The 12722-nt window shown below is 39.5% G+C and overlaps 1 protein-coding gene across 1 annotated transcript in view; it reads left to right on the top strand.

Moving 5' to 3' along the window:
* Positions 1-12722, top strand: part of LOC146393808 (growth arrest-specific protein 2-like) — a 17022-nt gene continuing 4300 nt past the window's right edge. The window contains exons 1-7 of the mRNA XM_084935624.1: positions 1-113; positions 4024-4293; positions 6083-6192; positions 6742-6883; positions 8818-8881; positions 9286-9850; positions 9945-10052. Coding sequence (XP_084791750.1) covers positions 4071-4293; positions 6083-6192; positions 6742-6883; positions 8818-8881; positions 9286-9850; positions 9945-10052 — 1212 coding nt within the window. The 5' untranslated portion in view covers positions 1-113; positions 4024-4070. The remainder of the gene's footprint in view (positions 114-4023; positions 4294-6082; positions 6193-6741; positions 6884-8817; positions 8882-9285; positions 9851-9944; positions 10053-12722) is intronic.

The following is a 12722-nucleotide window of genomic DNA, read 5'->3' on the forward strand; positions in this document are numbered from 1 at the left end:
GGCGCTGAACATCTGGTCGTGAGTGATGTGTGTACCAGAGGAAAAACACGTAAGAAGAAGACTGTGAATAAGAGACATCTGTGGAAGAATCATACAGTTACTGTGAGCGTTTTGTAAGTATATTTTATATTTATGTGGAATTATTATTATTATTATTATTATTATTATTATTATTATTATTATTATTATTATTATTATTATCATCATAGCTGTGGTCATAACAATTTATTTCAAGAAATAGAAAATGTATCAAAATTTACAATTTCAGAGTTGCTTGTGTATTTTACAACAACTACCACTACATGTATTTAACCATAACTTACCTTTTTTCTGTCAGAAGAAAACGTGTCTTTAAATGTCAGCTTTGGAAACTTATTTTCACATAAGCACTCACAGAAGTTACTAAATGAAGAGACTGTTCTGAGGAGCTCATTGTTTGAACCAGTGGAAGATTGAAAAATGTATATCTTGGCACCAGAATTTGATTTGATAGGGTTTTACTGGAGCAAGAGCACGTTTTATCGAAGGAGCATAAGGAGGTGCAGCAGGCGATAGACCTTCTCATCCTGTGTTGACATGGAGTTTATTTAGTCTAGAAGCACCGTAGGGTAGGTCGTGGAGTGAGAGCTGAAGCCTCTTCTTCATTCAGTAGTTTTACATTACCTCTTCTACTTTCCAACAAGTCAAATGAGACGGACTCAAAACTGATGGAGTAAGATGCTGCCAGCAGCGCTACTGCCGTCCAATATTTTATGGATAGTAATTTCAAATAGTTGCCACACAGAAAGCATCAGATTTTGTTGGAAGCTGAAGAAATGATTTCTACTTGTTTTAACCCCAAAGTAAACACCAAAGCTGTGCCTGCCATGTAGGAAAGGAATGTAGTTGTTTACCAGATGCTGCCAGGCTTTGATTTCATTTAATAGCAGAGCTGAGCCGAGGGTTGCAAGAATCCCATTCATAAATAACATCTTGTCTTACTTAGACACATTTAAATGAATGCTTTGGCTCAGGTCCGTAATAATTCAGGTAGTCAGGTGTGTAACTTTGCTAGTTTTCCTCTAATAGCTCGTTTAGAAGTGAAGATTTAGGCTTTTATTTTGAAAACACATTAAAGGGTGTGAGATAACAGTGAAGCACATCTCTCTTTGGAAGCATTAAAGTTTGGGCAAAGTAAACAAGGTGTAAATCATAGCTGCATGCACGGACCTGTGTGTTTGTTTATTCGGCATTGGTGTGTGTGTCTTACAGCCTTTACACGCAGCTCTGCAGGAATATAAAGGCTGCTAGTGTCTGAGAGCTGGGCCAGTGGTTGACCTCTGCCTTCCCTTCCCAGCAGAGCTCTCCTGTAGCAGAGGTGTGAATATTGCACCTGGATGTTTTCTTAGAGACAGAGGCTCCTGTCTGTCAATCTGTAATCCAGCATCAGACTAGGCAGCCGACTAGGCAGCCTGTGCCCTCCACATATAGCTTGCCTCCGTCCCACATCTGTATGAAATGTTTAAAAATGATATTTTACACTGTGTCTAGTCAGAGTGGTATTTTTACAAGTTTCCCACATTCATCTCACACAACCCAAGGCCAGAATTCAGTGCAGCTTTGCCTGACATCTTTTGTGAACATGCTACAAAGAAGCTTGCTGCCAAGAGAAGTCAGCTTTACAGCAAACTACACTGAACTTGTAGTGCTTATCTGCAACGAGGAGCTACATGTACTTTGATAGATAAAACACAGTTGGTATCAAAAAGCCAGCTGCGATCCTGCCGATCTGGGTCCCTAACATCTATCTTCAGGTGTGCATTTACTTCACTATTCTACTAAAGGCAATAAATATTGGGAGTGGGATTTCCCAGAAACAAGATTTTTGTCAGTTATGTTAGAAGCACAGCTCAAAGGACGCCAATATCATTTTGTTTTTGTCTGGTGTGAAACAAGAGTAAAATATTATTATTATTATTATTATTATTATTATTAAAAATCTGACACGTTGTCTAAGCAACACACCAATTTCCCTTGTTGGATGGCTACCACAGCATTTATGAGGGTCTCAGGATCACATACTGTATATAATAGATTGACATGGCCAATGTGACGTTACCTACCTACTAGTTTACTGGTTTTGAACTCTGCATTTTGAAGCTTCAATAGTACTGAAGCATAAATGTGTGAACAAGCGGATGGTTTGGTAAATTCTTAAAATGCCAGCAATCTTTGTCATCAAGCTCAAACCATTTAGGTGCAACACACAGAAATACATATTTGTCTAATATCTATGAAGCGCCTTGAGGCGACTTTTGTTGTGATTTGGCGCTATATAAATAAAATTGAATTGAATTGAATTGAATTAATATTGGCAAATAGCTGAATAATAAAATCCTAGCTTCAGTCATCATAAGCATGAGTACAAACTTCTTGAATGGGCTGCAACACACAGCAGGCATATTTGTAAGGTAACAATGGGAACCAATCTCTCATTTGGCTCCTGTGTGACTGGTTTTAGTGGAAGTGAAAACTAGCAGACAGCAATCAACTACAGCTCTAGGTAAAGTCTTGATGGTTGAGTCAGTCAAAATCACCCGCCCTACACTGGTTATGAAGAGCCACCGGGAGCAAAAAATTTTTTTTGTCAGGCTTTTAATCCTGTAAAACTGTCTACCTTTAATATACAGGCCTACTGTTAGCCTCAGATGGCCACCACATGAGCAGCAGTTTTTGGTATTTCGGCGTTGGCTTAATTTTGTTGCTGCTGTGTCGTGACTTGTAGACTACGCTCAGAGAACCCACACATAAGCATCAATGAGGCTTGTTTCCCGGTGCAGATGAGGTTGCTGCAGGAATGTGTCGTAAAAAAGATTAAACTTGTCTCTGGTTTTAATTAATGGCAATATATCAGGTTCTGCATTGGGTCAAAGAACTACAAGAAGCATATCCTTATTCCAACTGTAATATTTCCACCCTCAGTGAAGTGTTTTGCCATTTGACAAGCCTTAAAATTAATTGATTTTTTTGCCTATGCTGGACTGCTCAGATCTTATTTTACATCTCACCGGTAGCTTAGAAAAACACCCCCACCATCCAGAATGTTTTCTTGCCTTGTTACTTTATAGTAACACATTAAAGTCAGTCAACTGGCTCAAAGTAATCATATCTCTACTATATATCAGTCAGCACACCCACTGACCCACTGTACATGTTGTCATCTTAATTCTAGCTGATTAGCGAGAGCAAGCCTTTGCATGGTGCTGAGCTTTACGATCGTGACTGCTCTGGGAACAGGACAAATGAGCCATGCAGCAGCACCAGGAGACTGGCTCGGGGCTGTGGCTGTACATCTTATTAAACACAAGCTGCCTGCAGTCAGTCAGTTTAATCCCTTTGATTAATGATTGTGTGGATTGTTTGGTTGTGAAAACAGAGTTTGCACATGAAAACCAGTGCCACAGCTTTGGGAGAAGGTTTCAACATGTTTTGTTGTTTTTGTACATTCACTTTAAAGGACCTAATATTACCCTTGAAAAACCATTATATTTTAAATTATGTATTTGGCTTTAGATGTATTACATCTACCTTTACAACATTTAGCATATATAGGTATATGAGTTATTTTAACTGCTATTCATAGTTTTAATATGTCTGATCTATTTTAACTTTCTTCATGGGTAACAGATATAAAATTAAGGCCCACAGTTAGAGGAGGGATAGTGTATATATAGGACAGAGGATGGTGAATATGACAGGAGGGAAAGAGAAAGAATAAGATTCATTGATGTAGTGAAGGAGGACATGCAGAGGGTTGGTGTGACAGAAGAGGAGTGAGATGGAACTCATCTGGTGATCCGTAAAGGGAGCAGAGGAAGTCAGGAGGTCAGCTGTGTGAATGTCATACCCTAATTTGAGACAACACTACTCTGCACATTACTGATGAAGAGCAGGTGTGCTTGAAATTACTTACTATTGAGATGCAATAAATGAATAAAAATTGGAGGACCGGAGTCATGTCCATGGTCTTCTTTTTAAATCCAGTTTCTCTGGACTAGTGGGATCCATCAAAGATCATTTGGTGCTGAAACATGGACAGTGAAGTTGGAGCAATGAAAGCCACTCTTGGCAGTCCCATCACCCCGAGGCAGTTGACTGGATTGGGGATGAATGGCTGTCTCTCACTAAGGTACAGACACTCTGGACCAGGCCTGGCCTGTCCCCAGGAGTACCACCAGTGGCTCCCCTACCGCCATGACGCCAGCCTTCTGCCCATGAAAGAAGACCTGGCCTTCTGGCTCAACACCATGATGGGTGAGACAACTTTTTATTTTGTAATAAACTGTATTGAATAATACTGTTTTTAGCCAATGATGATCAGATCTTGCAGACCTTAGAGGCCTACTAGGTTTTTATCCATCTCAGTGGATCTCAGTTATATATTTAGGCCCCAAGCTATTTAACAATTTCTAAACAATAACCAATACTTTTTATTCTGTATTTGATTGGAAGCCAAAAGAAGTAGCTGAGGATTAGAGTAATATGCTCGTTTTCCCTGTTTCTTGCAGCAGAATTCTTAACTAACTGTAATAAAAAGCATTGCAAAAAATTATTGCAGTATTGCATTGCAGTATTCAACTGGATGATCCATAGATAACCTTTAGATTTTGCTGGGACTCAGTCTAGCTATAATACTATACTTTCAAAACAAAACATGGCTACAAAATCTTGAATTTAGTTTGGATTTTTTTTCTAATCCACACAGTCACACGCCCAATAAATGTTAAATGCAAGTTGCACCTCAATCAGCCATCAACAAGCTTCTGGCTTAATTCTGGTTCAATATTTGATATTTGGTCGATATTACACAAATTTTCAATAAGACTGAGGTCTATTGATTTGAGGTGAAGTTGAAGAATTTGGAAGTCATCCTCCAGTCCTTGACAGCTGGTACAGTGTTCCAGAAGGTATTTGGCTTATCCAAATGTCAGACAAGCTTGAAGGCTTCAGTTCTGAGCAGATAGTTCTTTCTTGGTCTTTGTTCTCTTAGTCCATTTCAATGTAAAACTTGCTTCACTGTGGAAAATAATTCTGGTGTTCCTGCAGTTCCCAGTTCATTGCAGGGTTGAACCTTGGTGTTCCTGAACATCCAAACCAATTTCCTTTCATCTGAAAGTGACAGTTTTGGCAGAGTGGTGACACATCTGAATAAATTGTACTTAAATGCATTGAAATGCAGTAGTTTAGAAATGTCTCCAAGAGACCTTCCTATTATGTGTAAATCCATAATCTTTTTAGCTCTTCGCTGAGTTTCTTGGACTTTCCCATTGCTCTGAGTCAATCCAATAAGTGCTGTCAAACAAATCCTTTTATGCTGACAACAAGAAACTGACGGTTGTAGTCAATCATGATAGCAAGGTGTTACTAGATCTTTGTGTTGCCAACTTAAAAGAAATGTGTGGATTAGAGAAAACCCAAACTGAATTCAAAGTATTAAAAGGTATTATTAACACTATTTACAAAGTGTGAATATATCAGTCATTATGTTTGGAATCAAATACAGTTTTAAACATACTGCACATCCTCATATTAAGAGTTGGAGTAGAGATGGAGATTATATTACGTAAATGTTTAGAATTTATATAAATTGTATTAAATTATTATTCTCATTTCAAAGTCACAAAGTCATAATTGTAATGTGTAAACGCTGACGGGGTGTTTCTGGTTGTTTTTATATATTTTATCAAACTCATAAATAATCTTTGGCATTTAAAGGAAATTAGAATTCAAAGGTCAATACAGAAAAAAACAGATGTAATCATGTCATTATTATTTCAAACATTGGTTCACCCATGTTCACTTTCACTCAGCTACAGTATAATCCAGAATTACTGATTTCATATTGGATTATTCTGAGTGCATCTCATTGTTAAAGAATCCTTCTTATGAAAATAAATGGATAAGATCCTCTTGGAAAAACCAATAGAGGAACATATTTGATCGACTTCTAAGATCTTTTTTTGAGTAAAGCAAAATGCTAAAAGCAAACAATCCTGAGTTACAGTTGTGAAATTTCTGTGTGTCATGTGTGATTTCTGCCCAGGAGTGGACCTCACAGCAGATAATCTGATGGAGAGTTTGGATAATGGCGTTCTGCTCTGTGAGCTGGCTCAGCTGCTGCAGGACAAGATGATACACAACAACAATGGCAAGGTGGTATGACAACACAAAGTAATGTGCACAATTATTTGCACACCAAACAGAAAAGAAGATAAGACTAATGTAAAAACACGTAATGTGAGTCATTTTAATAACAACAAAATAAAAACAAAACAAATGAAATCTAACTTATGAACAGTCAGAGTTCAGGTAGAAACTAGGTCAGATCCGACGTTGGCAGTGATAATGTCTGGCATTTCATTCAGTGCTTGTCTATGTCTGTTATGTCTATTCATGTTTTCTTTCAGTAAGCCTCTCCTTACTACAGTCGTGTTTTGTAAAGATCTTACTCCTGATATGCCCTCCTTGCACACGAAATGCTGGCATAATGCAAGTGGAGAGGAAGTCTCTTCCACTCAGTGTGTTTATGCTCAAACTCACTAAAGAAGGCTTTTCTATTGTTTATCATTGGACAGGATCCATTGTGTGTGTACCCTGAAACACTGATCCGGGATAAAGCCAGTCAGTGTGCTTCTTAGAAATGAGAGCTTATGTTTCCACTGCTTCTCTGTGAATGTGCTTGTTGAAAACAATCAATCACAGGTCTTCACAAGGAGAGTGATCCACTGGCGAGCTGATGCAACTTCTGGATCATTTTTCGCCAGGGACAACACGGCCAACTTCCTCTACTGGTGTCGAAAGATTGGTGTTGATGAGGCTTACCTTTTCGAGTCTGAGGATTTGGGTGAGTTAGGACCAGAGATTGAATTTTACCTAATGGAGCAGAGAAATTCAGACCTTTGTTTCTTTTAACAATACAAGGCTCAAGTGAATCATGCCTTACAGCACTTACAGCACATTACTGATTAACATGAACATGTTATATCTCAGCATGGTGTGCAGTGTGTCCTTAAAGAAACTGGACAATTGGAGAAGAAAAGAAGAAGCAGTAGGCCTAAAAAAACAAAACTGTACAGCAGATGAACAGTATCTGAAAGTCATGTCCTGACCTTGACCTGACGCAGGACCTAAGAGATACATCTGGACCTTTAGTTCCATCTACTGTTCACTGAAGTCATTCTTAAGAAAGGGAAACAGAAGGAAAATGCTGATGCATGCCAAATTACACAAGAACTGGACTGAAAATCAAGTATAACAGGTCCTACGGAGTAACAAATCCAAATTTGAAATATTTAGCATTTGAGAGAGAGTTACGACACTGAGACATGATGGAGGCCCAGTGATACTTTGAGGCTTCATTTTAGCCAGCCGTGTCAGAGATCTTGTCAAAATTGATAGAATTATAACCACAAAAAAGTCAAATCATCCATCCACTATGCACTGAAAGGGTGTCTGACTGGCAATGGCTTCATTTTTCAGTATGATAGTGATCCAAAACACACTGCCAGTGCAGTAAAAGCATACCTCAATAGAGGTGCACACAGTGGAACACTGTCAGCCATGGACTGGCCTCCTCAGAGCCCAGACGTCAACATTATTGAAGCAGCGTTTGATCATCTTGACAGAGAACTGAACAAAAAGCTTCTACCATCCAAAGAAGAGCTTTGAATTTCCTTTAAGAAGCCTGGAGAACTATTCATGAAGACTACCTAAAGAAATTACAAGAAAGCTTGCTTGAGAGAGTTCAGGCTGTATTGAAGTGGTCATACCAAATATTGACTTTCAAACAAGTCCAAATCCTTTTTTTGCCTTATATACTGTGTTACCATGTATGTTTTCCCGTGAAAGGTGACTATAAACATTTGCACAATACTATAGTAACAGTTGCAAAACTACTACCAATTGTTTCAAATTAAACATTAACAGTCCAGTGAGTCGGTGATAAAATGTTTGTGACTCAGAAAAAGTGAAGTATACATATCTCACATCTCACTTCAGTCAAGTCCAATTAAAGTACCAGTTTTAATCAAGTTAAATGCAGTAAGTAAGTCTAAGAAAGAACATTTTGCACGTCTTAGGTGGGCATGTCTCTGCAAGGTGGCAGATGCGTAGGAATGATAACGTACAGGCTAATCCCCACCAGCAACAATGAGTCTCCCCTGCAGGCAAAGTTACCCACTTCACTTGATTAATTGAGGGAAGTGGGAAAATACAGTTACCACAGTTTGACAGACTTAAGTTTACTTCATCAGTGACACAAAGGGGGGATGATATAAACTTCTTTCTTTTGTCAAAACAGATGAGTCAATAGAAACGCAGCTGTTTGCTGATTGTATAACTTTTTTTTTGCCATAAGTGAATGCTGTGGATAATGTGATGTCTTTGGACTCAAACGTTTGTCATCTTGACAAATAACAAATTAATAATAATGTTTTCTGACACAAACTGAGTGTAGAGCCATTTTTATTTCATAAACCATAATGGACTGAAGTGGCTTACTTGTTGATGACTTCATGCCTTCATGCCCTCAGCAGCACATCCAGGGCCCTGAGGAATTCCTGGTTCAAAGAGAGAGATGCACAATAGAGACAGAATACCTCCTGAAACATATCCTCTATGTTCAGGCTGCAGGCCCCGCTTTTTTTCTTTCTTTTCTTTTTTTTTTTACAAAAACAGAAGCTTATCTCTGGAAAGATCTTTCCTTTCAGATAAGTGACCTTTTTTTATTCGTACCCCTGTATCCTCTTTGTCTGTACGTCATGCATGTGCTGCCTGAAGTCCTCCACAAGCAGCCTCGGGAGGTGTGCCTGTGCCTGATGGAGCTGGGACGGATTGCAGCCAGGTAACTAGGAATAACCAACTGTCCATCCACAGAGCAGCTCCAAAAATAAAACCAAGATTGCATTACACTTAAATGAAATATATTCTTTTTATATCATTGTTTTCATTCTACTGCCAATAGCTGCATGTTTTCCTGTTTAATTTTCTTTTCTATATTTAATTTTCTTGTCATCTCATTTTCTGTTTATCCTTGATGATGATTTTCACTGCTATAGCAACTCATTCATTACTTTTCACCTCTTAAGTTTTCATTTCTAGCTGCATTAGGTGCTCACTTTAAAAAAAACTAAGTGATAACTGCTGAAGTATCTCCAAGAGTTTAAGCACCTTGATGTGAAAATTACTATGTTCTCTCTCCTGTGTTGATTTGTTTGTGCAAATTTTTTTGTTAAATTTCACTTTCAGGTACGGCGTGGAGCCACCGGGGTTGGTTAAGTTGGAGAGCGAGATGCAGAGGGAGGAGGCAGGGAGCTTATCTCCATCATCCCCTCTTTTCATTTTTCCTCCTCTCTCATTGTATTCACCATCCCAGCCATCCCTACCACCTGCCCCTTCTCCCCCTCTCCCTGCACCCGCCTCCCTCACTCCAAGGGCAACCAGTCCATCTGAACCCCTCGCTGCTTCGCTTGCCTCTGATCTTCCATCAGCCACAACAAACCCAGTAACTATGTTTTCATCCCCTCCTCAGTCCTCCCTCTCATCCTGTACTCCTTATACAGCCACAGTCTCGACACAAACACCTTTGTTCCCTTCATCCTGCACCACTAACACATCTGCCTCAACTCCGCTGTCAGCGCCTTCACCAGGCCAAACCCTGGAATCCACCACCAAAGTCTGCCTTACCGCAATAAACGCCCGCCGAGCGACAGCTACACCTCCCACTAACTCCCCACCTGCAGCCTTGACTCCTCGCTCATCAGACAAGTCAACCATCAGGAAGAGCTCCTGCACCAGCATTTTGGATGACTTTGTGCGTATTTTGTTTCCAGTGAAATTAATCTCAGTGGTACACTGTTTAAAATACACTCTTTTTGAGTTTGTTTTCTCTGTGGAATCTGTAACAGGTAAGAAACATTATTGAAAATCCACCCTGCAGTTGTCCCATCGCCTTCCTGGTTGAGAAACAACCAAAGGGCTGTTACCGTGTTGGGGACAAAGTTCTTTATATACGAGTAAGTATGTTTCCGTTATCCCTTTCTCCTACAAATTACTTTTATTTTGACACATTCCTGCAGTAACTTTGAGATCCTCCATACAACTCTTTAGATAATTTAGCCAACATAATAGAAGCAGTAAATAAACTCTCTGACCCTTTGTTATGTACACTTTGCCAGTACTGAGTTGGACCCCCTTTAGCCTCCACAGTTATATTAATTATTCATGATATAGATTTAACAAGGTGCTGGAAACATTCCTCAAAAATTGTGGTCCAAATTGACGTGATAGCTTCATGCAGTTGCTGCAGATTTATCAGATCCATGATATGAATCTCCTGTTCCACGACATCTCAATGGATTGAGATCCAGTGGCTATGGAGGCCATTTGAGGACAGTGGTTTTGGTGACCTTGTGCAAATTATAGCCGCAATTTCCTGTTCTTGGCTGACCACATAGCAGTGCCGTGGTACCCTATGTAGTTTTCTACTTCTGTACCTCATCTGCTTCAAGGTTCATTGTGTTGCTTGTTCAGAGATGCTCTTCTGCATACCTTGGTTGTAACAAGTGGCTGTTTGAGTTACTGCTGCATTCCTTTCAGGTCAAAGTCTGGTCATTCTCCTCTGACCTCTAACATTAACAAGACTTCTCTGACTTTCACCCAGAGAACTGCTGGTCTCTGAATATTTTGTCTTCTCTGTAAAGACTGTGTGGGAACATTCTAGTAAATCAACAGTTCCTGAAACACCCAGAGCACCCAGTCTAGCACCAACAACAACACCACCTTCAAAATCACTTAAATCACCTTTCTATCTCATTCTGCTGCTCAGTGTGAACTCAGTAGGCTGTCTTGACCAAGTCTACATTCCTAAATACACTGAGTTTCTGCCATTTGATTGGCTGATATGTATTAGTGAGCAGGTGAATAGCTGGAGCTAATAAAGTGGCTGGTAAGGGTATAAAAACATAATAAACAAATAAGTAGTATGTAAATATATATTTTTTAATAGAAGTTCCGTTTACATTGCATTAGTTTGATGACAATGCTTTTAACTTGTTGTTTTTTTAAATAAAATATTAACGTATGTTCGCTAATAGGACAGGAGGCCCTGTGATACCAAAAGACAAATAATAAACCACACCTAATGTGAGCATTTGTCACAGATAACACATAATCACATATTAGGTGTGAATGTTTAATCAAGAGTTGAGTCAGCAACAAGTGCAATGTGTCAGAGGGACTGATTTGCATCACTTGGGATGGAGACCCTGATGTCTTTCAGCCTCCCTGAAACATCCTCCATCTGTATGCATGTGTTTTGAAGGCTCAAGGATGGGGAGGCAGGGTTGCTTGGCAACCAGTGGTCAGGATACGAATGGGCTCACAATGATTGTATTCAGTACATAGACCTTCAGTGAAGAGTTCAAACCTGGAAGAAAAATAAACATGTTTCTTTCAGGGTGATTCTGCAAAGATATGACCCTGGTGTGCATTTTAAATGGCAGCCCACTCGGGAGTGCATGTATGTGGGTACGGTTTTGAATACAAAGATGTACTTCAGTGTCTTTTATACATCCCTCCATCTATAAAAACTGAAAATGTGACCTTGATGCTTGCTGTATGTTCTGAGTACACGGTATATCATTTTAACATAAAAATAATCACTGGGAATCTAAAAGGTGAGATCTTGATAAGGTTTCTCACAGGTTGGATCACAGTGTTTGTTCAGAAGATGAAATTTATTAGATGCATAAGTTCTGTTGCAACAGCTACATTATGACATTAGTGTCAGATTGCATATTTCTTACTTCCTATTTAGAGAATCATATCTGTCGTATCATAACAGATATAACATATGTTGGAACACCACTTCTTAGAAACCTGAGGAAGTACAGATGCATGATAGCCAAATCATGGGCTGGCTAAATGCATATGCATAAGCAAGATTAAAGCTTTTCTATGCTATCAAAACTGCCTTGTGTGCTCACATTCTTTATGCAGTCTTTCAGATATAACGTCTGTCCTTGAACCTGCATCACGTCTTCATCCCTAATTATTAGTTTGTAGATAAATTGCACTGCTTCCTTTTTTCCCGGTTGCTGAAAAGCAGACAAACATGAGCTGTTTGAATAGAGTGATCAGTAAGCCATCCATTACCTTGAAACCCACAGCTGCCTACACGTGAGTGGGGAAACACACCATAAACCTCAATTTCCATATACCGTGATAACCCCCGTGCCGCTCCTAGGGGAGTGTCCCCTTCAGTGTGTACAGACCTTTTTAAAGAGCAGACACTATTGATTACAAAGACAAAGTCATTAGCGATGGGTTTAATCAGACAGCTTGTTAATGAGCGGCTGAGCATGACCGCCCCTCCTCACGTGTAAACTTTCTACCCCGCCTCTCTCTCCCCTTCGCTCTCTATTCCCTTTGGACTCTATTCAATCACGCTGGCCCTGGAGTGCTTTGCTATTCTTTGGTGTTAAAAAAGAGGAAGGCTTCTCTTTCTTCTCTCTGCCCAATTAGGCTCTCGTTCAGCTTTGTAGCAGAGACCCCGTCTGGCTGTGCTGATGGAAGGAAAAGAGATTTAAAGCACCTCACAATATTAAGACATGCTAATATAGTGATGAACCTAAAAAGCACTCTTTTTTTTTCATGATCACATATAGCTGATTAAAATCGTTTTC

This window comes from Perissodus microlepis, chromosome 1 (genome assembly GCF_051167445.1).
Source record: "Perissodus microlepis isolate ML-2025 ecotype Zambia chromosome 1, ASM5116744v1, whole genome shotgun sequence".
In the NCBI taxonomy this organism is placed as follows: domain Eukaryota; kingdom Metazoa; phylum Chordata; class Actinopteri; order Cichliformes; family Cichlidae; genus Perissodus; species Perissodus microlepis.